The sequence below is a fragment of the Toxorhynchites rutilus genome, chromosome 1, assembly GCF_029784135.1.
Source record: "Toxorhynchites rutilus septentrionalis strain SRP chromosome 1, ASM2978413v1, whole genome shotgun sequence".
NCBI lineage: Eukaryota > Metazoa > Arthropoda > Insecta > Diptera > Culicidae > Toxorhynchites > Toxorhynchites rutilus.
In genome coordinates, this window is record NC_073744.1 from 111,935,408 (window position 1) to 111,958,667 (window position 23,260).

At 42.9% G+C, this 23,260-nt stretch overlaps 1 protein-coding gene across 1 annotated transcript; it reads left to right on the forward strand.

Moving 5' to 3' along the window:
- Positions 1–12,096: 12,096 nt before the first annotated feature.
- On the forward strand, positions 12,097–18,582 carry LOC129761335 (uncharacterized). Its single transcript, XM_055759054.1, has one exon. It carries the CDS (start codon positions 12,097–12,099, stop codon positions 18,580–18,582), a length of 6,486 nt encoding a protein of 2,161 aa, XP_055615029.1.
- Positions 18,583–23,260: the final 4,678 nt, after the last annotated feature.

The window sequence follows — 23,260 nt, forward strand, 5'->3', positions numbered from 1 at the left end:
CCACAGCGTAACCGACAAACACTAATTTTTGAGCCTTTCTATCCAGCTTCTGACGTTTCTCTTTTGGGATATGAACGAAAGCTTCCGAACCAAACACGCGTAGATGCCCATACGTAGGTTTCTTTTTGTACCAAAGTTCGTATGGCGTAGATATTACCGACGACGAAGGCAAACGATTCTGCAAGTACGTTGCAGTACTAATCGCTTCACCCCAGAATAGCTTTTCTAGCCCTGAATCTGCTAACATGCACCGTGTCATTTCAACTAAATAACAGTTTTTCCGTTCGGCAACCCCGTTTTGTTGCGGGGAATATGGAACCGTACGCTGATGCACTATTCCACAATCAACGAAAAACTTCCGCAAACTTTCACTGGAGTACTCACCACCTCCATCCGATCTAATGATGGTGGGGTAGCGCCCAAACTGGTTTTTCACCAAGCTACAGTACTCTCGAATGCGCACCTCTGCCTCAGATTTCGTCTACAGCAAATAAACGATGGTATAGTGGCTGTAATCGTCCACCAATGTCATGAAAAACCGAAACCCCCTCGCCGTTGACTCTTCCATTGGCCCACATAGATCAGTATGTACCAAATCACCGACGGCTGTCGTCTTTGAATCCGACACTTTCGGAAAAAACTCACGAGTTTGCTTACCTTCACAACACGGTCCGCAAATTGATTTCAAATCACACTGATTCAGCTTCATGCCGTGTCCGAAATTTTCACGTACTATCTTCATTACAGCTTGCGTGTCACGATGACCAAATCGACGATGCCACAAATGCAAACAGGAAACGCCGTGTTTTAAATCCGTCAGCATAGCTTGCTCGTTAAAACGTTTCAAATTATACAGACCACCCTGACGCTGGCCCACAAGCACAACATTTTTGTCTTTCAGGACTCTACACCCATCCTTATCGAATGATACTTCAAATCCCAAATCTGTGATTTTGCTAACCGATAGTAGATTCGCTTGAAGAGAAGGCACATGCCACACATTGTCCAACATCACATTCATGCGACCACCATTGCTGTTTACAGCTACAAGTTTACTACTTCCAACACCAGCTGATTTGATGCATTTACCGTCGGCCAAAGAGATTGTTGATTGCTTCGATTTGTCTAGTTTTTCAAGAATGGATAAATCGTTCGTCATGTGAGAAGTAGCACCGGAGTCAAAATACCACAAACCGGCTTCTTCAGCTCTTCCAAAAAACAAACACAGATCCATGCTATCTTCTGATTCGACAGCGACGTTAGCTTTTTCACTAGCTTCCTTCTCTTTTCTATCGGCCGCCCATTTCCGGCGAGATTGCCAACTTTCTTACAATAGTGACATTGCTTGTCCTTCTTCTTGTCACTTTTCTTTTCAAAGTTATTTCTGAACTTTTCACTTGTTCCACAAGACACCAGAACTTTTTCTTCTTCACCGATTTCTTGCACTCGTCGCCGCCGATTTTCATCCAGCAGTTTCCCCTTCACAAAATCAACCGTAAGATCTGCATCCGGCCGGCTCTCTAATGCTACGATCAACCCATCATACGATTTAGGAAGACTCGACAACATAAAAGCTACAAATGAGGTATCTTTCATTTCTTCACCAAGTGCAATTAATCGAAGCCGTAATGACGTGAGCTGCTTCAGGTGTTCTCCTATATTACCACCCTCCGGCATTCGAGTAGCAAACATCTGCCGCATAACGTGGATTTTGCTAGAAAGAGATGACCGCTCGTGATAGCCTTTCAGAGCATCCCACATCTCCTTCGACGTAGTCGTTTACATAACATGAATCAACTGGCTGTCTTCCAGTGCCAAACCGATCAACGCCCTTGCCTACTCGTCATTAGCGAGCCACAAAGCACTAGGTTCCTCCGGTTTTCTTCTACCGGCAAACCACAAAATTAGCTGGTTAATTATGAGATCCTTCCATGTAAGGACTCTTCACGCTGGACCATCACTCGTTCTGGCGACAGTACGACAGCGATTCTGGCCGCTTCGTGGACGGCAGTTAGCTCGCAAGATAGTGCGCCAATGCATCACGTGCTTTAGGATAAATCCCAAAACAACGCAACAATTAATGGCACCATTACCATCGGCTCGTTTGAATCCTGCTAGAGTGTTTTCTCGATCTGGGTTGGACTACTGTGGGCCGTTTCTCGTTCGTCCGTTGAGTAGAAGAGGAGCTTCGGTCAAAAAATACGTCGCGTTATTCGTTTGCTTGGCAGTAAAGGCCGTGCACCTCGAAATTGTCGCCGACTTGTCGACCGTCGCTTGCATTAACGCGGTAAAAAGGTTCGTTTCGCGGCGGGGACGCATGTTCGAAATATATTGCGACAATGCGACTGCGTTCGTGGGTGCTGATCGGGAATTTCAAACTCTGAGAAGGGATTATTTGAAGCAGTTTCGTTCCACTGAATGGTCTAGTTACTGTTTGAGTGAAGGAATCCAATTTCGTTTCATCCCAGCCCGTTCTCCGCATTTTGGTGGGCTTTGGGAGGCAGGGATTAAGTCCTTTAAATACCACTTTCGTCGTATCATCGGTTGCAGATCATTTAACATGGATCAGTTCCACACCGTCGTTGCTCAGATAGAAGCGATACTTGACTCACGCCCTTTGTGTCCAATGTCGGATAATCCTGAAGACATCTCTGCATTAACTCCGGGTCATTTTTTTGTTGGCGAACCCCTATTTTCCATCCCCGAACCCGATTTAGGCAATATAAATATTAATCGCCTATCCCGCTTCCAGGAAATAAGAAGATCGGTCCAAGATCTCTGGCGTTGCTGGTCCAGAGACTACGTCAGTCAACTCCAACAGCGAAGCAAATGGAAAACAACCCTCACAGACGTTCAAAATGGTCAATTGGTCCGTATGAAGCAGGACAACGTACCACCGCTCCAATGGCCATTGGCACGCATCATACAAACGATTCCTGGAAAGGATGGTCATGTTCGAGTAGTGATCGTGCAAACAACGAATGGGAAATATCGCAGAGCAATCACCGAAATCGCAATTCTACCAATTGAATGTGACGCGAACAACGTGAATGCAAATTAGATGATGGTTGAAACAACGGTTTCAACGGTGGCCGGCATGTTCGCGATGAATAAAACCTGAAAAGAAACAAAAAAGAAAATTAAGAATTAAAGAAATGAATTTATACTTACCTTTCAAAGTCATACTCACATACACACCCTCCTATAAATTACCATAATTTTAAACTTACCTTGTATTGAAATACCCTTGAAGTTATTGTAAAAAGCTGTTGTAAAACCATGAACCAGAAACCATTGCTCATATTGGAATAAACTCTCGTACGACACACATCGTAAATTTTATTGGCGATCTAACGTACAAATCTACACCTAGGCGGCGCTGCGGTGAAAGTGATGATGGTTTTAAATTTTGCCATGTGAGCTTATGGAAGGTTTGTAGTTCTTTCCATAAATTACAATGTTATAATCATAAAAGATTATTTGATTGCGATGAGTTTGTAAGAAATTTAATTCTGCGCAATTGTATATATAACATGTTATTTATTTACCTCTTTCAGTAGTGAAAACTGTAAAAATGTTGACAATGGTTGAATTAAAGAAGGAAATCAAACACAAGTAGAAAAATGTACGATTCCTGCATGTGAGAACTACCTTGGAAAGCCCGGAAGTAAAATATACGTGATTTGTTTTTGAGTTTTAGGTTACATTAGCATCATTTTCTTAGTTCAAAAACAAAATCCAGATGTCTCACCGATCGTTTACGTTTTGCGTTAGATCGCCAATTTAGTCCGACAAAAAGACCAGGGAGCGAGAATAGATTCTCGAAATAAAGTTTGAAAAGGGATAGAGTAAAGTTCGCAACAGAAATAATGATACCAAACTTTGAAGCGCTAATCCTGTTGCGTGAGCGAGCGAAACAAAAAGTAACACGTATACGGAAAACCATCGATGATGCCACTGGGGCGGCGATTGTAAATGTATTCGAGAAATTTAAGAAACCACTACCAAGCAAGGCGCTTATATAAATGTATAACAGGTGAAGCAACATCATCACTTCAATAAGATGGGGATTACGGTTTGTGGAGCGGGGGTTGTTTGTTTTGTTATTGCTAGGATACGCCGTTTTTGCATTTTCACATGCGAGAGTAACATCATCACTTCAATAAGAAGGGGATTACGGTTTGTGGAGCGGGGGTTGTTTGTTTTGTTATTGCTAGGATACGCCGTTTTTGCATTTTCACATGCGAGAGTAGTGGATGAACTGGATGAGAATGAAATTCTACAAAATCATCCCTTCTTTTTCAAATAAATTCGCGAAAGCCGAACATAAAGTCTTGTCCAGTTAGAATCCGTACGCGTTGCACATTTTACAGCGGCACAGTCAGTGGCCGCTGCAAGAAAGTTTTTACAGCGGTTTGTTTACAAATGTTTCCTCTTCTGGTGGTAAAAGTTTCAAATTTTTTCGTGCCGTAAGTCCGGAGTTATTCCACATGGAAGACAGAAGAAGAAAATTAATCTTGCACACCCACGTTGACAATCCAACGTGGTTGGGTGCGAAGATCGCGAAACAGTTGGATATCGCTAAAACTACCGTATGTGATGTGCTCAGACGATTCCGCGAGCGGAACAGCGTGGACCGGGCGGTTCAAAAGAAGCGTCGAAGCGGAACCTACGATCGTCAGCTGAATTGGAAGGTGTTGAGAACCGTCAGAGCAAACCCTGGACTGTCCGAACATGATATCGCTCAGAAATACGGTGCCGCTCGTAGTACCGTTCGACGAATCATTCACCGAGCTGGACTTCATTCCTACAAAGCAATCAAGCAACCAAATAGGACGATGAAGCAGAGTCTAGTGACGAAAACTCGCGCTCGTAAGTTGTATTATCAGGTACTAACGAAGTACCATGGATGCCTGCTCCAGGATGACGAAACTTATGTAAAAATGGACTTCGGCCAACTTCCGGGACAAAAATTTTATCTTTCCACGGCACGAGGCGATGTCCCCGCCAAATTCAAGTTCATGTTCATGGACAAATTTGCCAAGAAGATGATGATCTGGCAGGGTATATGCACCTGTGGTGCGAAGACGCCGGTTTTCATCACTACAAAGACCATGGATTCGAAATTGTACAAGGAAGAGTGCCTGAAGGAGCGTGTGTTGCCTTTCATAAAGGCACACAATGGTCCCGTTAAGTTTTGGCCTGACTTAGCGAGTTGCCACTATAGCCGGGAGGTTCTCCAGTGGTACCGCGACAACGGGGTGGATTTTATCGAGAAGGAGTTCAACCCACCAAACTGCCCCCAATTCCGCCCAATTGAAAAATATTGGGCGATTATGAAGCGGAAGCTAAAGAAGACCGGAAAAATGGCTCGGGACGCTGCAGGGATGACCAGATTCTGGAAAAAACTGGCCACAGAGGTCGACACTGCCGCTGTGCAACGTTTGATGGGAGGAATCACCAGAAAAGTGAGAAGTTTCATCAGAAATGAAGAAAAATAATTTTAAGGACATTTTTTTGTAAAAGTGCAAGAATATATCTTTCTTTTGGTTGATCACTCTTTTTTGTATGTCATTCTATCTCCGAGATATAAATGATTTCTTCCGTACGGATTCTAACTGGACAAGACTTTAGTAGGCATCGTTCGAATAAGCGTCATAGCAGTTTGTAAAGAGCCGCCGGCAGCTGGTTGTGAACAATACCGAAAGCAACTCCAATATGGTTGAAAATGCATTTCATATGATTGTTTCACCTGGTTTATATAGAGGCGCCTTGCTACCAAGAATGTGTGAGCTTACACCACTAAGTCATCGCTATGTGCCTCGATGAAGATATCGACGATCAAGGCCAATGGTACATGGATTATGAAGACCATTACAATGAGACATGTATCTTGGTCGAGCGAATGATGCAATCGTCGTGTTCAACTACCGTTTTCATCCTCAACGAGTCAAAATGCCACCAATCGATAACCCCGCGAGTAATCCAACGGAGCTGCGAGAACTCATCGACGAAGAAACCTCGGATCCATTCGGGAGACTCATTAGCATGAAAAGTGATGAAAAGTGCACATACCGAGTTGTGTACTGTCACAGAAGAAAAAAGACCAACCCGTGAAGTATGTGCTGGTGCACTCCCCAACATTAAATATGATGATTTTCGTGCGTTATCCATTCATCAACGTACATCCGAAGTCCGAGAGCAGAGATGCTGTCACAACTAGTGATCCCCGATAATCGTTCGATTAATCGATTAATCGAATACTTCATACAGAAATCGATTATTAATCGAACGAATACTGAACAACCAATAATCGAAGCGAACGAATAGTTTACGTCGATTAATCGATCCAAGCCCAGAGCAAAAAACAGGAAGTGGGTTATATCTATGGTATAACCGCAAGGGTGACGTTAGACTATAGTTGATTTAGAGATCATTTGTTTGAAGTTGAATCTAAATCCATTCTGAATGAATCAATAAATGAATATTTGGGGGATGAGAAAACGAGAGCGTTACGTTGGAGGCACAAGGTGTTATGCATCCAATATAGGATACGAAAAACCTTGTTCTGAAGAATAATCTTTACCAGCTTTCCTGCTAACTATACTTGATTAACAAATCACAAACCCAAATGTATTATATGGATATTTTATGGATAGAAAACATTAAAATAAACTCTTTCGCTTGAATGTAATTTTCAATTCCAAGGGGAACTGGCAGATTATTTTCCAGCAACGATTAGATATTTCCAAATTTTCCTCGATACTGGAAGCCCACCAGTGGTTAATGCTAATTCGATAACCACCTGTTAATAGCACTTGGTTGAAACATATTTGGTCACAGTGTTACATGGATAGAAAACATTCAAATAAACCCTTTCACATGAATGTATTTTTAAATTCCCAGAGGAACTGATCGATTATTTTCCGGATCTTTCTCGATGCTGAATAGCATCCAAACGGAAAGAATTCCGTGCGTGTATGTGTGTGTGTAGCGGCTGCTTCGATGGTCATCTTCTCTTCTCCTGAAGGATCGGCTTCTCTGTGCTCCCTCACAGTTTCAAACAAACTGTTTGCGTTTCAGGGCAGATCTCGATCCTTCGCTGTACAGCACCCTCAGCAACAATGTTGTCTTGTCGATGTCCTCACGAAAAATGAATGCGTCTCACCACCAGAATATCGCTTAAGTATGCTTTTTGTGCGTGATTGAATCGAGAGAAGGCGTGGTTTACGATGGCAATTTGGAAGGCAAACTAGAGGGGAATGAACTCTCTGAGCTCGAAACTTTCGGCGACTGAGCAATAATCGATTGCGTACGCATACAATATTGGATACGGAAATATCCTACTGATGGGGAAGAATAATCTTCAGAAGCTTTCCTGCGAATTACACTTGGTTGAAAAATTACAAAATCAAATGTATTTCATCGCTGTGTTATATGGTTAAAAAACATTAAAATAAACTCTTTCACATGAATGTATTTTTAAATTCCCAGAGGAACTGGCAGATTATTTTCCAGAAATGATTAGATCTTTCTGGAACTTTCTCGATGCTGAATGGCATCCAAACGGAAAGAATTCTGCGCGTGTATGTGTGTGTAGCGATGTCTTCCCGGGGAACCGTTTGTGGCATCACTCTCCTCCTGATGGATTCCCTTCTGGCCTAGGGTGCACAAACAGGCTCTTGGTGACACCGTTCATCCGCGCTTTCATGATAAACGAAGAGTTTCACCACAACAGCGACAACATGCTCCAATCGCTGTTCAATTAGAACTGAGTGGATTTCCGAGTGGCGCTCGCTTATATACCGATTGGTGATTTCAATAGCCTGTTTTGAAAGCAATTTTAAGACTATTGAAACAAGTTTTTGGATCAAAAAGTAACAAGTATAGAACGCGTAGACATTTTATCTTTCGAATGAAGTGTTTATCATACCATTTCGTTCAGTTGTTTAGGAGCTATTAACGCTCAAAATCTCGGTCTCCGGCGTAACGCTTTCGTTTTCGAAACTTTGATTTTACACCCCGGTATAGAAATGAAAGACGTAGTCCTACGTCAAAAAAAGTACGGCCACTGCAGTTTTATCCTGAAAATCAACCAATGACGGCGCTCCCCTTAACTCGTAAACGAAGCTCAATGCCGTCAACGCGAATTGACCTTCCTTTACGAGTTTAGGGGAGCGTAAAAGATAATAATTGTTTTTCAGGCGGAATGAATACGTTTTTGATTCCAGATGGCTTTCTAACAAATTTGAAATATTAGTCTAACTTATTATTGCTTTCAGTATGACGATTAATCGATTAATCGATTATTTGGGGCGATTAATCGTATCGAATAACAAACTGCTGAAAAGTATTCGATTAGTTGATGAACGATTAATTTCAAAAATCGGGGATCACTAGGCACAACTGCCAGCCCAAAAGACATCATAGCAGCTGCTGCAACTCATTCGGATTCTGCCAAAGTAAGTAGTGATCCCCCATAATCGTTCGATTAATCGATTAATCGAATACTTCCTACAGAAATCGATTATTAATCGAACGAATACTGCACAACTAATAATCGAAGCGAACGAATAATTTACGTCGATTAATCGATCCAAACCCAGAGAGAAAAAAAAGGACGGCCGCTGAAGTTTTATCCTGAAAATCAATCTTTATCTTTGATGCTCCCCTAAGTTCATAACGATACTCAATGGCGTTAACGCGAATTAAGCTCCGTTTACGACTTTAGGGGAGCGTAAAAGATAATAATTGATTTTCAGGCGGAACGAACACTTTTTTGATTCCATATGGCTTTCTAGCAAATGAGAAATATTAGTCTAACTAATTATTTCTCTCAGTGTGACGATAAATCGATTAATCGATTATTTGGGGCGATTGATCGTATCGAATAACAAACTGCTGAAAACTATTCGATTAGCTGATGAACGATTAATTTCAAAAATCGGGGATCACTAAAAGTAAGCACCACACACTATTGGCGATCTAACGCAAAACGTTACCGATCGGTGAGACATCTGGATTTTGTTTTTGAACTAAGAAAATGATGCTAATGTAACCTAAAAGTCAAAAACAAATCATGTATATTTTACTTCCGGGCTTTCCAAGGTAGTTCTCAAACTACAAACCTTCCATAAGCTCACATGGCAAAATTTAAAACCATCATCACTTTCACCGCAGCGCCGCCTAGGTGTAGATTTGTACGATAGATCGCCAATTGACGAATTTACGCAAAGCTGAATCAGCTCATGCGACATCTATATTAGAGCTCAGAACCACAAAAGTGAGGGTGTTTGTTTATTATACGCACTGAAAAGCAAGATTCGGTGATGATTATTGATTTTATTTCAATTAAGATTCATTACAGCCATTTGTCGTCAGTATATGGTAAGAAAGTTGGAGTTTTGTATATTTACGATGGTTTCAACACGCGATTTGACCAAAGTCATAGATAATCTTCGAAAATTTTAAGTTTGATGATGCATACCGGTTATTGATATTAAGGTTAATTGCGATGAAATCGATATCATAACAAATTGGCTGATATCATTGATTATGTAGTGGTCGATACGAGAAGGATTTTTAGCGCAAAACATCCTATTCATCGTTTACTTAGTTGAAAAAAATTAAAGTCACAATACTTATAACAAGCCATTCCTCGTAATATACATATCACATTGTAAAATGATGATTTTCTAACCTTTTCAGCGTGGAAAGAATACATGGAACCGGGAAATTTGAAGATAAATTCTGATTTGTCTAGAAAATTTGAACGAATTTCATACCAAAAAAACAAAACATCCTCATTTTACTCGCTGCGCCATCTGGTTGTAAATCCAACGTAAATTCGTCAATTGCATTGTGATAAATCCCCAAATTTCTTGCCAACTATTCCTGTTACCAATCCTTTTTCCATTTCCTATGATGTTATTCGTATTTCCCCTCTTGCCATCATTTGCTCTGTTACCGAAACTCCCTGTCTTTATTTTAACCTTCCAATGACAACTGTCGTTAATGTTCTAAACGATGAAACTAAATTCCAGCCAGACCGTTCTTATTCAGATTATTCGTTCCAAGCTCATCTAGTATCGATTGCACTTGATCAAATTCCACATGATAATTTTTCAGAATGGACACCAGCTCTGGTGCCACACACGAGACTGCTACAACCTGTTAGCAACCTGCTCGAAATGCGAGATGTTTTTACCACATCCGTTGCCAAAACGGATGATGAAATGAGAAACATTCTGAATGATTTCTATCCACCACGAGAGGTTACTTGGAGTTCTATTTCCCTTCATGATCCCGTTGTGGATACTAGGCAGCTCATAAGCTCAAGTATGTCCATGAATAGAATCCACTATTAGAGTAGATGATCATCAATCGATTTGTACCATCGTCCAATTTTCAACATTATCACAAATAACACAAATAAGCCCGGGGGGAGTATGTTCGCGACCGACAGCGCGAATGATGAGCAATTGTCCCATTTTCCATTTCCCATGTGAATTCCATGTCCATCCCTATCCTTATCCCATCTAATCCACTCCCTATCCGTTATGCATGCAATGTGTGGTGTATGGATAAAGTGACCAGATGGTCAGAGATCTAACGCGGGACACAAAAAACAAAACGTTATGTATATACGTTATGTGAACATAAACCATAGTTTACCACTCAGTTGTGATTTTTCGGTGGTTTAGATTTTGTTTACGCCTGAAAATCTCTCACTCGATCAGAGCATTTAGGTATGGCAAGCACGATTGAAATTCTACAATTTTCTTCCAATTATCGAATCGAACGCTCGAAAACTCCAATCTATTTTTCATCGATTTTAGTGTTAACGTATGTATTAAAAAAATGGACTAATTTCGGAAGGAGATGAAAAAAAATAACTAAAAAAACTTTTGGGCGAATGGACAAAATGGAGAGACAGCCTACCACCAAAGCCACGAAAAGGTAAAAGAACACGCTGACATACATCTTTTCATGGACCATGGTTGAGGTTCCGGCCAACTTCCGTAAGGCCGCCAAGCGTTTCACTCACGATACTTCATCAAACAACCCTGTCTCTTCCTGTTCCGTATACACTAGTTATTCCGGCTTATTTAACACGTTGAGCCCTGACAGAGTTAGGGGACCAAAGATTAACTTTTCGTCTGACTCACGTTGGTCCCTGCGGATCAATAGGGGACTTTTATAAAAAAGACGGGAGGGTAATGTCGGTGACATAACCGGAGTGACGTAGGACTATACAAAGGGGACAGCTTTTGTTAAATATATATTTTAAATATATTGTTTTATTTTCTTCTTCTACGTGAATACCTACCTATCTACCTGAAAAATGGATTAGTTTACTGTTTACTCTTTATGAATATGTTGATGGTTCTGAAAAGAACCTTTGGTGTTGTGTTTTTGTTATCACTCGATATTCCCATCTTGTTCGGTTAAACCTTCCTGTTTAGCTATTGCGTTTGCCACTCGCCACAGCTTTCACAGTTGGAAAATTTCTTCCCATCCAGCTTGTGACATGTTGTTCAGTAAATTACATGTTACGAAACCACAGGGCAGTTTCGTGCAGTAGGAGGGTGAGCTCAGCCCGTCCGTAGCAGCCAACGTAAAAACAACAAATAAATAACGAGAAACGTCAGACAGCAAAACACAGTAGCAAAAACAAAACAATCTCACGTGATACGGCAAAAGAGTGGCAAACGAGTTGAGAAGAAAAATAATTAGTTATCCTAGAATAAAAACCTTTTCCTAATATATCTATATCCTACGCTATTTACATTTACATTCCTACAACAAATCTTAACCTATTTCTATAATCAAGAGTGAACTTAAAGGTAAATGAATTTATAAACTTAGCTAGACTTATAACTAATAGTACGGTCATTTAGTAGTCACTAATCAAGAGGATTTATAAAAGAGGTGTTCGGATAAAACGAAGAACAAAACGAAAATGTAAGTGAAAACTTTGTATATTGTGAACCATGAATTTAAACGAATACATTACAGCTTTGAAGCTGCGAGTTAGCTGCTATCTGGACGTTTTTCTTACCCCATCCGAACATTCTTCAAAGATTTTCTGGTGCTATGAATCCAGAAATGCAGATCGTGAGTCATTGCGCTAAGTGTGACCGACCGGACTCGGCCGACAACTTAGTCGGGTGCGATACATGCGAGACGTGGGTACACTTCGGATGTGCACAAGTGAGCGATTCGATCGTCAATCGCAGTTGGAAATGCGATCAATGTCGTGCAGAGCATTCCATAATCCAACCACAAGGGTCGGTTACTCGTTCCACCTCGAGCAAGCGCTCGTCCAGGGTAGACCTCAACCTGAGGATGATGGAGGAACAAAAGGCCATGCGAATGAGGAGAATTCTGGAAGAAGAAGCAGCTCGGGCTGCTACAAGGAAGAAGTTAGCTGTGGAGGAGGAGGAGTTTCTCAAGAAGAAGTATGAGATTCTTCTAGCAGAGACGGAGGATTCGGAAGATGGAGCCAGTAGGAGATCGAGACTGAGCAGTCGAGCTAGTCGGGAGAGGGTCCAATCGTGGCTGAGCAACCAGGAAGTCGGCACAACACATAAAGTGGAAGTAGTGCCATCCAGTAGCATCATGCCAACGGTCGTAGTCTCAGAAGCAGCTCAGCAGTCTATCGTTCCTGTTCCTGCTACTTCAAGTCCCATCGTGTCGAACATCCCTGTTTCGGCAACTTCTGTCCCAGCGTCAAATTCTACGCCAATTTCGATGGACGTTTCCAGGAGCGTCGAGTGTGCTGATGGAACAATCGTTCCTCAAGTGCAAACTCCGGTGATGTCAAGACAACACATCGAAACTACCCCTCGATCGCAAGTAAGTCCGTCGATGACTAGATGCTTCTCTTCTATCGGGATCAACTCCCGCGGGCCAATGGATGAAGAAAGGGCTCCACTAAATAAAAGTGCTCCACCTTCGATTGTCGACTTTTCTTCTGTAGCTGGTCGCAATCGTCTACCAGAAAATAATAATCAAATAAATATGAGGTCATCGGGATGTGATAATGTGATCGCGTCTTCGACTAGTGTAGGGCCAATGTTACACGATAGATTAGTAGAGAAAAGTGTACCAGAAGTTTTTCCCTTCTACTATGGGCCCAGTCACATACCTATGCCCAGTTGTAACCCTATGTTCTCAACTTCCAATCCAAGTCTGGGTCAGAATTATAACACAAACAGTTTGATGCAAAACTTCCACAACATCGTCGCTACTAATCCAACAATGTCGTTTCTCAATGGGGGCGCTGGATGCTTGGCAAACGGGTATCCAGTAAGTTCACAAAATCCTGCTTCATCAATAACGATGGGAATTTCTCGATCTATGCTGAATTTCGGATGTCAACCAACGTGGAGTAACGCGAATATTACCAGTACGAGCGTCGCTGGGACGAACGGTGGAATAGAGTCGGACCCCATGAAGCACATTCCGGTTTCATCGCAGGGAAGGTTGATTCTGAACAGTGTCGGCGAAGTTCCAGGACTCACCAATGTATCGATGCCACCTACATCCAGTGTAACTTTTCCCCAGTTTGGGACTCAGCAACAATCCGTTACTCCAGTCCGAAATGGGCCATCTAGTGAACAAATGGCGGCGAGGCAAGTGATGCCACGGGAGTTGCCAAACTTCGCTGGCGATCCGCAGGACTGGCCGTTGTTCTACAGCTCGTTCTGCAACTCCACAGAAGCGTGTGGATATACGGATTCGGAAAACCTGGCGAGATTGCAGCGTTGTCTAAAGGGTAGTGCGTTAGAAGCAGTTCGGAGTCGTTTGCTGATGCCACAGTCTGTGCCTTTTGTTATCGATATACTTAGAAGGTTGTATGGTCGACCAGAAATTTTAATACATTCTCTCCTCCAAAAGTTGCGAACGGTACCTTCTCCAAAATTTGATAACCTGCAGTCGCAGATTAACTTCGGTCTCGCGGTACAAAACGTCGTAGATCATATGACTATCGCCAATCTTCCTGATCATCTGTGGAATCCGACGCTGCTCCACGAATTGGTAGAGAAATTGCCACCTCAAATCAAGATGCAGTGGTCTTACTACAAGAGCAGATTCTCTTGTGTCAACCTAACGACCTTTAGTGCTTTCATGTCCGAGCTTGTGATGATGGCCTCTGACGTTACGCTTCCGATGGACGCCCTCGCACTGAACTCGAAGACTGGTAAATCGATTAAAGAAAAACCGAAGCTGTACATGCATACTGAGGATCAGCGGGAGAAGAACTCTGAATTTGCCGAGAAAATGAAGACGCCAATGGAACAGGCAAAGAAGCTTTGTGTGTATTGCGGTAAAGAACGTCACGAGATCGCGAACTGCATCCAATTCAAAGCGCTCGATGTTGACGGTAGGTGGAAGGCAGTTAAAGAGAAGAACCTGTGTAGGAGTTGCCTTGTACCACACCGCAAATGGCCATGTCGTACCAAAAAGGAGTGTGGCATTAACGGATGTAGAATATATCACAACAGTCTTCTACATCCAACGAGTAGTTCGGAAAAGACGAACACAGCGAGAACTACAGGGAATACAGACACTGTTGTACATCAAAATCTACATCGCTCTAGGTCTTATTCTTTATTCCGTTATTTGCCAGTTACTATACATGGAAATGGAAAACATGTCAGTACTTACGCGTTCCTGGACGATGGATCGAATTCTACCCTTCTGGAAAACAAAATCGCGTCCGCTCTAGGCATCAAGGGGCCAACCGACGGTTTCTGTCTGAGTTGGACAGGCAATATCTCGCGGGAAGAAAAAGAATCTCAACGAATCAGTATAGTAATCTGCGGGGATGGCAAGAAGTTTAAACTCCATAACGTGAGAACGGTTCAGCAGCTCCAGTTACCTGCGCAAACGATGCGCTATGAGGATCTAGTCCAAACCTACCATCATCTGAAGGGACTTCCGGTTCACAGTTACGAGGATGCGATCCCGGGCATCATCATCGGTATAGAACACATTAGACTACTAACTGCATTGCGAACACGAGAAGGAAAAGACAATGAACCGGTAGCAACAAAGACACGTCTCGGATGGTGCATATTCGGGAAAAACTCCGACAGCGGAACAGCGATGGAGCAGTTGAACCTACATCTAGCTGATGAGGTGCAAAATCGCGATCTGCATCAGTGGATGAAGCAATTTTTTGCCGTTGAAGAGTCGAGTGTAACGGTTAAACCCGAACCGGAAGAAGACAAACGAGCGCGGAAAATAATGGAAGCAACCACACGACGTGTCAAAGGTGGTTTCGAGACAGGGCTGCTTTGGAGGTTCAACAACATCTGCTTTCCCGATAGCTATCCGATGGCATTGCGGCGATTGCATGCGTTGGAGAAACGACTAAGTCGAGATCCAGTTCTTGAAGCAAAGGTGAGAAACCAGATAATGGAATATGAAGTGAAGGGTTATGCTCATCGAACTACGCCAGAAGAACTTCGATCTACGAACCCAAATAAGGTCTGGTATCTACCTTTGGGAGTCATACAGAACCCGAAGAAACCGAATAAGTTGCGGTTGATATGGGACGCTAAAGCACGAGCAGGAGGAGTGTCGTTCAACGACATGCTATTAAAAGGTCCTGATCTGCTGGTAGCCCTGATGGAGGTATTACTACGGTTCAGACAAGGGAACATCGCAATAGTAGGCGACATAAGAGAGATGTTCCATCAGATTTGGATTCGAGACGAAGACAAGCAGGCCCAGCGATTCATTTATCGATCATGCCCTGGGTCAGAACCCCAGATATATACTATGGACGTTGCGACGTTTGGAGCGACATGCTCGCCGAGTCTGGCACAGTACGTAAAGAACAAAAATGCAACGGAGTTCGCGAGATCATTTCCGAGAGCGGTGAAAGCCATAACAGATAACCACTACGTGGATGATTTTCTGGACAGCGTAGACACAGAAAAGGAAGCCGTCCAGTTGGTTAACGAAGTGAAATTCGTCCATTCTCAAGCAGGATTCGATATCCGTAACTTCTGCTCTAATTCAGTCGAAGTCCTAGCGAGAATCGGAGAAACGACAGAACGCCAGCAGGTATCCATGAACCTGGACAAATCACCAGAGTCTGAACGGGTGCTGGGATTGATCTGGAGGCCAGCAGACGATGTCTTTAGCTTTGACTTGAGCAATATGAAGGAGGAGATTAGGGAACTTGTCGAGAGTAGAACCGTTCCTAGCAAACGACAGGTTCTGCGAACTGTAATGTCCCTATTTGACCCATTGGGACTCATTTCACACTTCGTGGTGCATGGGAAGATTCTCATGCAACAGATTTGGAGAACCGGAACGGACTGGGACGAACTCATTGTGGAGGAATTGTGGGATCAATGGAAGCAGTGGTGCCAATACATGCAGCGTTTGGATGAAGTGAGAGTACCACGCTGTTTCTTTAAAGGGGTGAACATCTCTGCACTCAAAGAGGCGGAAGTTCATCTATTTGTGGATGCGAGTGAATTGGCATGTGCGGCGGTTCTTTATCTCCGAGTCCTCGACAGCGGTAAGCCCAGGTGTGCTCTGGTAGCCGCTAAAACTAAAGTGGCCCCACTAAAACCTCTCTCCATTCCACGTCTTGAGCTTCAAGCAGCGATGATCGGGACAAGGTTGATGGACTTCGTCCTGAAATCCCTGGATGTCCAAATAAAGAAACGCTTCTTGTGGACAGATTCCTCAACTGTTCTCTGCTGGTTGCGGTCTGATAGCCGGCGGTATCATCAATTTGTTGCCTTTCGTGTAGGAGAGATCCTCTCAACAACTACAGTGGATGAATGGCACTATGTACCATCAAAAATGAACATAGCCGACGTAGCCACGAAATGGAAGGAGGGGCCAAGCTTCGATCCGACCAGTCCGTGGTACAATGCTCCAGAATTTTTATACCAAGAACAGGAGCAGTGGCCTTCAGAACCCCCGCGGAAACAAGCAGAAACAGAAGTCGAACTGCGTTCTGCATTTTTATTCCACGGCATGATGCCGAAAGCCGTTGTTGATTGTTCCAGGTTTTCAAACTGGAATCGTCTATTGAGGGCGACCGTTTACGCTTTGCGTGCTGTACGCAGATTTAGAGGGGAACCGGCGTCCCAGTCGGATTTTCTATCTCAAAAAGAGTTGTGTGATGCGGAAATAGTGATATGGAAGCAGGTGCAAGCTGGAACCTATTCAGACGAGTACGCGATTCTGGAGCATAACCTGACGAATCCCACAAGTTTAGCTCCATTCCCGAAATCTAGTCCACTCTATCGACTTTCGGTATTCTTGGATGAACGAGGTGTCGTCCGAATGAACAGTAGAATATCTACTTCGCCGTCTGTATCGTATGACACGAAATTTCCGATTGTGCTGCCAAGGAAAGAATATGCAGTCTATCTTCTAACGGAGAGCTATCACCGGAGGTTTCTTCACAGGAACGGGGAGACAGTCTGCAATGAAATGCGTCAACGATTCTTCGTACCCGGACTTCGAATTCTGATTCGGCAGGTGGCAAAGCAGTGCGTGACGTGTCGTATTCGAAAGGTTGTTCCAAATCCTCCTCTGATGTCAGCTCTGCCTGCAGTTCGTGTTACAGGAATGATCAGACCGTTTACGTTCACTGGAGTGGACTATCTAGGACCAATACAGGTCAAGCAAGGTCGCAGCTTGGTAAAGAGGTGGGTGGCATTGTTTACCTGCTTGACTATACGTGCTGTACATCTAGAAGTGGTGCACAGTCTGTCCACCCAGTCATGTATAATGGCCATCAGACGTTTTGTGGCTCGTCGTGGTTCCCCGGAGAATTTTTATAGTGACAACGGCACAAATTTCTTGGGAGCGAGCAACATATTGAAGAATCAGATACAGAATATCCATGAGGACTGTGCGGTCACGTTTACGAACAGCAAGACCAACTGGATTTTCAATCCACCATCAGCACCTCATATGGGCGGTTCATGGGAGCGTATGGTGCGCTCCGTAAAGGCTGCCATGTCAGCAATTGCGGACCATCCACATCATCCGAACGATGAAGTTCTGGAGACGGTAGTGCTGGAGGCTGAGGCCATTGTCAACTCCAGGCCGCTAACTTACATCCCTTTGGAATCGATTGAGCAGGAGTCGCTTACGCCGAATCATTTCCTGCTCTTTGGCACCAAGGGTATCACACAGCCGGAGATGTCGACAAGGCTGGAAGGAGGAATCCTGCGTGACAGCTGGCGTCTAGCGCAATGCCTGGTGGATCATTTTTGGAACCGTTGGATTCGAGAGTACCTTCCAACTATAACCAGACGCACCAAGTGGTTCGAACCGGCTAAGCCGTTGGAAGTTGGGGACCTGGTACTCGTGGTAGAAGAGAGTAAACGGAACGGATGGTTGAGAGGCAGAATTCTAGATGTGGTTAAGGCAGCGGATGGGCAAGTTCGACGAGCAGTTGTGCGGACTAAAAACGGAATACTCAACAGACCTGCAGTGAAATTGGCACTTCTGGATCTTCAGAAACCTGGGGACGGTCCGGAACTACACGGGCAGGGGGATGTTACGAAACCACAGGGCAGTTTCGTGCAGTAGGAGGGTGAGCTCAGCCCGTCCGTAGCAGCCAACGTAAAAACAACAAATAAATAACGAGAAACGTCAGACAGCAAAACACAGTAGCAAAAACAAAACAATCTCACGTGATACGGCAAAAGAGTGGCAAACGAGTTGAGAAGAAAAATAATTAGTTATCCTAGAATAAAAACCTTTTCCTAATATATCTATATCCTACGCTATTTACATTTACATTCCTACAACAAATCTTAACCTATTTCTATAATCAAGAGTGAACTTAAAGGTAAATGAATTTATAAACTTAGCTAGACTTATAACTAATAGTACGGTCATTTAGTAGTCACTAATCAAGAGGATTTATAAAAGAGGTGTTCGGATAAAACGAAGAACAAAACGAAAATGTAAGTGAAAACTTTGTATATTGTGAACCATGAATTTAAACGAATACATTACAGCTTTGAAGCTGCGAGTTAGCTGCTATCTGGACGTTTTTCTTACCCCATCCGAACATTACATTTAATGCGACGTGCCGGAGAAACACTTTGCCACTCACTGAAACTAATTGTTGCCTTGATGAGCGCCGAACCGAAGCTGCTCTGTTCTTGATGCGGGTTTTCTGATTGTCGTGAGCAGCTTTGCAAGCCAACTCGAGCATTCCGACAGCCGAAACTCTATAATCGCTGTTAGATATACTGGTGCTCCGGCACCAATCCGTTCGGTCTAGTTACCCTTGCGGAGCAATCAGTGAATGCGACCAACAGGGAACTGGAGACCTGCACGGTTCGAGTGAGACTTTGCCTTTCCCTTAACTTGTCCTCCTTTGTTACGTCCACGATGCCGATGCCGTACAACCACACGGGTTTACGGTTTGAAAGAAAATAAGATATTTTTTTGGGGTCCGCGTGTTTTATACTCTAGCGGTACACACTCACAGGATAGAGACAAATCGGCAGACTCAGCCAGAGGGGCGAGTCCAACGAGACGAACGAATGAGCGTTAAAAGGGAGCGATGGCAAAAAAATACATTCATTACGATTTGTTCGCTCGTTGGATTCACACGCAGGCTAAAAAGGGTCCTTTTCAGGATCACAACATTATCTTCAATCTAAAGAGTTTATTGTTTTGTTATCACTCGATATCCCCATCTTGTTCGGCTAAACCTGCCTGTTTAGCGATTTGTTGCCACTCGCCACAGCTTTCACAGTTGGAAAATTTCTTCCCATCCAGCTTTGTGACATCCCAGCAAACATTAAATCACATAACAAACGTATATATAACATCATATGCCCTAAATTTTGGTTGGCATATAATGCGCCTAACTGGGATATGCATGCAAAAGTGGAGGCCATATACATACATGGCAAATGCTTACCGAATTAGTTTGGATGAATATGCAACTTTGACCGACTATAATAGCGATTATGTTGAAATTGAATTGCGATCTAATATGAATATATTCATGAATTGTCAACGCACCTAATATGACTTTTACCATACTCATCGTATATGAGACATAGAAAAAAAAACAAATGGAGCAAAATATTTTCGTAAAATGTTTATTATAGCCTCACGAATCGACATTTTTATATATGAGTATTTATATTTGTAGAAATAATAATTATTAAATTTACTTGTGTTGGGAGTGGAATATAAATGTTTGAAATGGCACAGATTGATGTTTGGTGAAAACTGATCCGATGTGGGTTCGAACTCCTGTCGTCTGGATTATCATCCACCAGCTATCTCGCGCGGCTATCTGAAATTTAATTCAACGGCGGTTAAAACTCATACATATAATTCGATATGATATAACCTAATACATTCTATGCAGTAGGATCGGTCATTCCTGGTTTCCGAGCCATATTGCTGTTATGAAATGAAACTTGTCAATGTTAAAGCATTTCATTGACATTTCAATATGATGTAATATGTTCTTTATTAGGAGCTAATATGATTTACTGTTTCATGATTTTCTTCAGCATGCAACACGATTTACTACAGTACTGAATCGATTTAAATTAAACGCTTATACGACACACAAACTGCATCAGCGTAATATACGCATATGATGCGGAATAAATATATTTTATGACAATGTACATCATAAAACTGATGTTTATTATACCGAATTGCGACTTAATTTGATAATGATATATAAAATCGAGTTTTTACATTTTATGCGATTTCAAATATACACGATACATACTTTGATTGATATTATATGCGATTATAATTTATTCTGATTTCTTGTAAGACTTAGCACGTGCAAAATTATACGATTTAATGTTTGCTGGGATGTTGTACAGTAAATTACATTCAATGTGACGTGCCGAAGCGCCACTCAGTGTCGCATTGGAGGCGATTTTAACCTGTAATTGAACATTTGCGATGACAGTGGTACAGTGTCGACTTTCAATGTGGGGTCATAATTTGGATCTCTATGTTTACAAAAATGTCCAACTAAATAAGTCGCATTACATGTCCGTCCAATTAGCTAAATGTCGAACTAATTGTAAATTACTGTACTTTCAATCTGGAAACACTTTAAGAATTGGTGAAAATTGAATAATCAGGAAAGTCTCCAACTATCAATAAGCTCAGAACAACTGCCAAATTCACATACTCATCATATCCTGGCAAACAAATTATGAAAAAATCAATTTGTGTTTTATTATTATTTTGGATGTTTTAGAAAGCATTGAACTGTATTTCCTAAACTCTTTTCTGGAAGGTTTAATGGCCCTGAAAAGCGCCTTGTTTTATGGAATGGTTCCAATTTAGAAAACTTAGTACTCGTGGTTTTGAAAAAAAACCATTTCGAACGCCCTCGATGCCGCCTTGTTCTGGATTTGCCACCAAAGCAGTTTGTATAAAGAACAAACTTTTTTCTTCTGCTACCTGATGCCGTTTTGCGATTGCGTTTGCCACTCGCCACTCGCTGCAACTGCCTGTTGTCTTGATGTCCACAGAACCGAATGTGTTCTGTTCCGAATGCGGGTTTTCTTATCGTCGCGAGCAGCTTTACCAGCTAACTCGATCACTTCGGCGGCCGAAACTATATAACGCCGGCTAGGTGGACTGGTGCACTGGTACTAACGCGCTCGGCCTAGCTACTCTTGCGGGGAACTCCAGATCAACACGGTTCGAGCGGGATTTTGCCTTTCCCTTCACTTTTCCTCCTTTACCATGTCCAGACATGGCTGCTTGGGTTGGTTTGTTGATGTGTTGTGATGCGAACCGATATGGTGTACGGTTTGAATGAGAATGATCGTTACGGAAGGAAGGAAGGTCTTGTATTATAGAGACTTTAAACTTTTGCAGTTCATTCGTCTCTAGCCTTGAGAAAGGCCCTTTGAAAACTCTACTCTACTTTTACTCCAGCGCTACCACCTCCACCCTCTTGCCTTGAGAAAGGCACTCGATCCCTCGCCGTCCAGCTCGTACAGCAACGATGTTGTCCAGTCGGTATTAACACAAAGAATGATCGTTACGGCAGCGAAGCGGGGATTTTTAAGCTGCCGTTTTGCGATTGCGTTTGCCACTCGCCACTCGCTGCAACTGCCTGTTGTTGTCTTGATGTCCACCGAACCGAATGTGTTCTGTTCTGAATGCGAGTTTTCTTATCGTCGCGAGCAGCTTTTCCAGCCAACTCGATCACTTCGGCTGCCGGAACTATATAACGGCGGCTAGGTGGACTGGTACTAACGCGCTCGGCCTAGCTACCCTTGTGGAGCATTTGGTGAATACACCTACGGGGAATTGCAAATCAACACGGTTCGAGCGGGATTTTACCTTTCTCTTCACTTTTCCTCCTTTGCCATGTCCAGACATGGCTGCTTGGGTTGGTTTGTTGATATGATGTGATGCGAAACGATGTGGTGTACGGTTTCGATGAGAATGATCGTTACGGCAGCGGAGCGGGGATTTTTAAGCTTTTATTTGACAGACTGTTCAAGAGATCTTCCAATGATTCCAAAGATTAATACGTTGAGCTGGTTTCATCGCACCGACAGTGTACTTTTTGTTTAGAGAGTGTCAAATGGAAACGACAGCAACAAAATTAGAAAAACTTTTGACGTAGGACTACGTCTAACCGGAAGATATAGGGGTGAAATGGAAATCTAGACACTGAACAAGTAGGAAAAAATGCTAGATTTGGAACGCTTATAACTCGAGCATTTCTCAATAGATCGCAAAGGTTTTTGTATCAATTGATAGGAAATATATCTACGCATCTATCATAACGAATAACATTTCATTTTTCTTGAGATAAATAATTGAATAATTGTGAAATATCAAGCATTGTCAAAATGCACTATGTGCCCATTTTTGATTGGTCCATTTTGTGCTCCTCAAATCGAACCGACCAAAACGGGCAACCAGAGCAGCAGCGAAATAGAATGAAGCACGATTGGAAAGGAAAAAGAAAAAAAAATGAACGAAACATTGGTCGCAGTCTCACACATGCGTAATTCTCGAGCCAGCCAGTCAGCTTAAAAATCCCCGCTCCGCTGCCGTAACGATCATTCTCATTCAAACCGTACACCCCATCGGTTCGCATCACAACACATCAACAAACCAACCCAAGCAGCCATGTCCGGACATGGTAAAGGAGGAAAAGTGAAGGGAAAGGCAAAATCCCGCTCGAACCGTGTTGATCTGGAGTTCCCCGCAAGGGTAGCTAGGCCGAGCGCGTTAG

What these genes read in the sequence shown, in the direction of transcription:
- LOC129761335 (XM_055759054.1), top strand. Translation starts at nt 12,097, where the DNA reads ATGAATCCAGAAATGCAGATCGTGAGTCATTGCGCTAAGTGTGACCGA.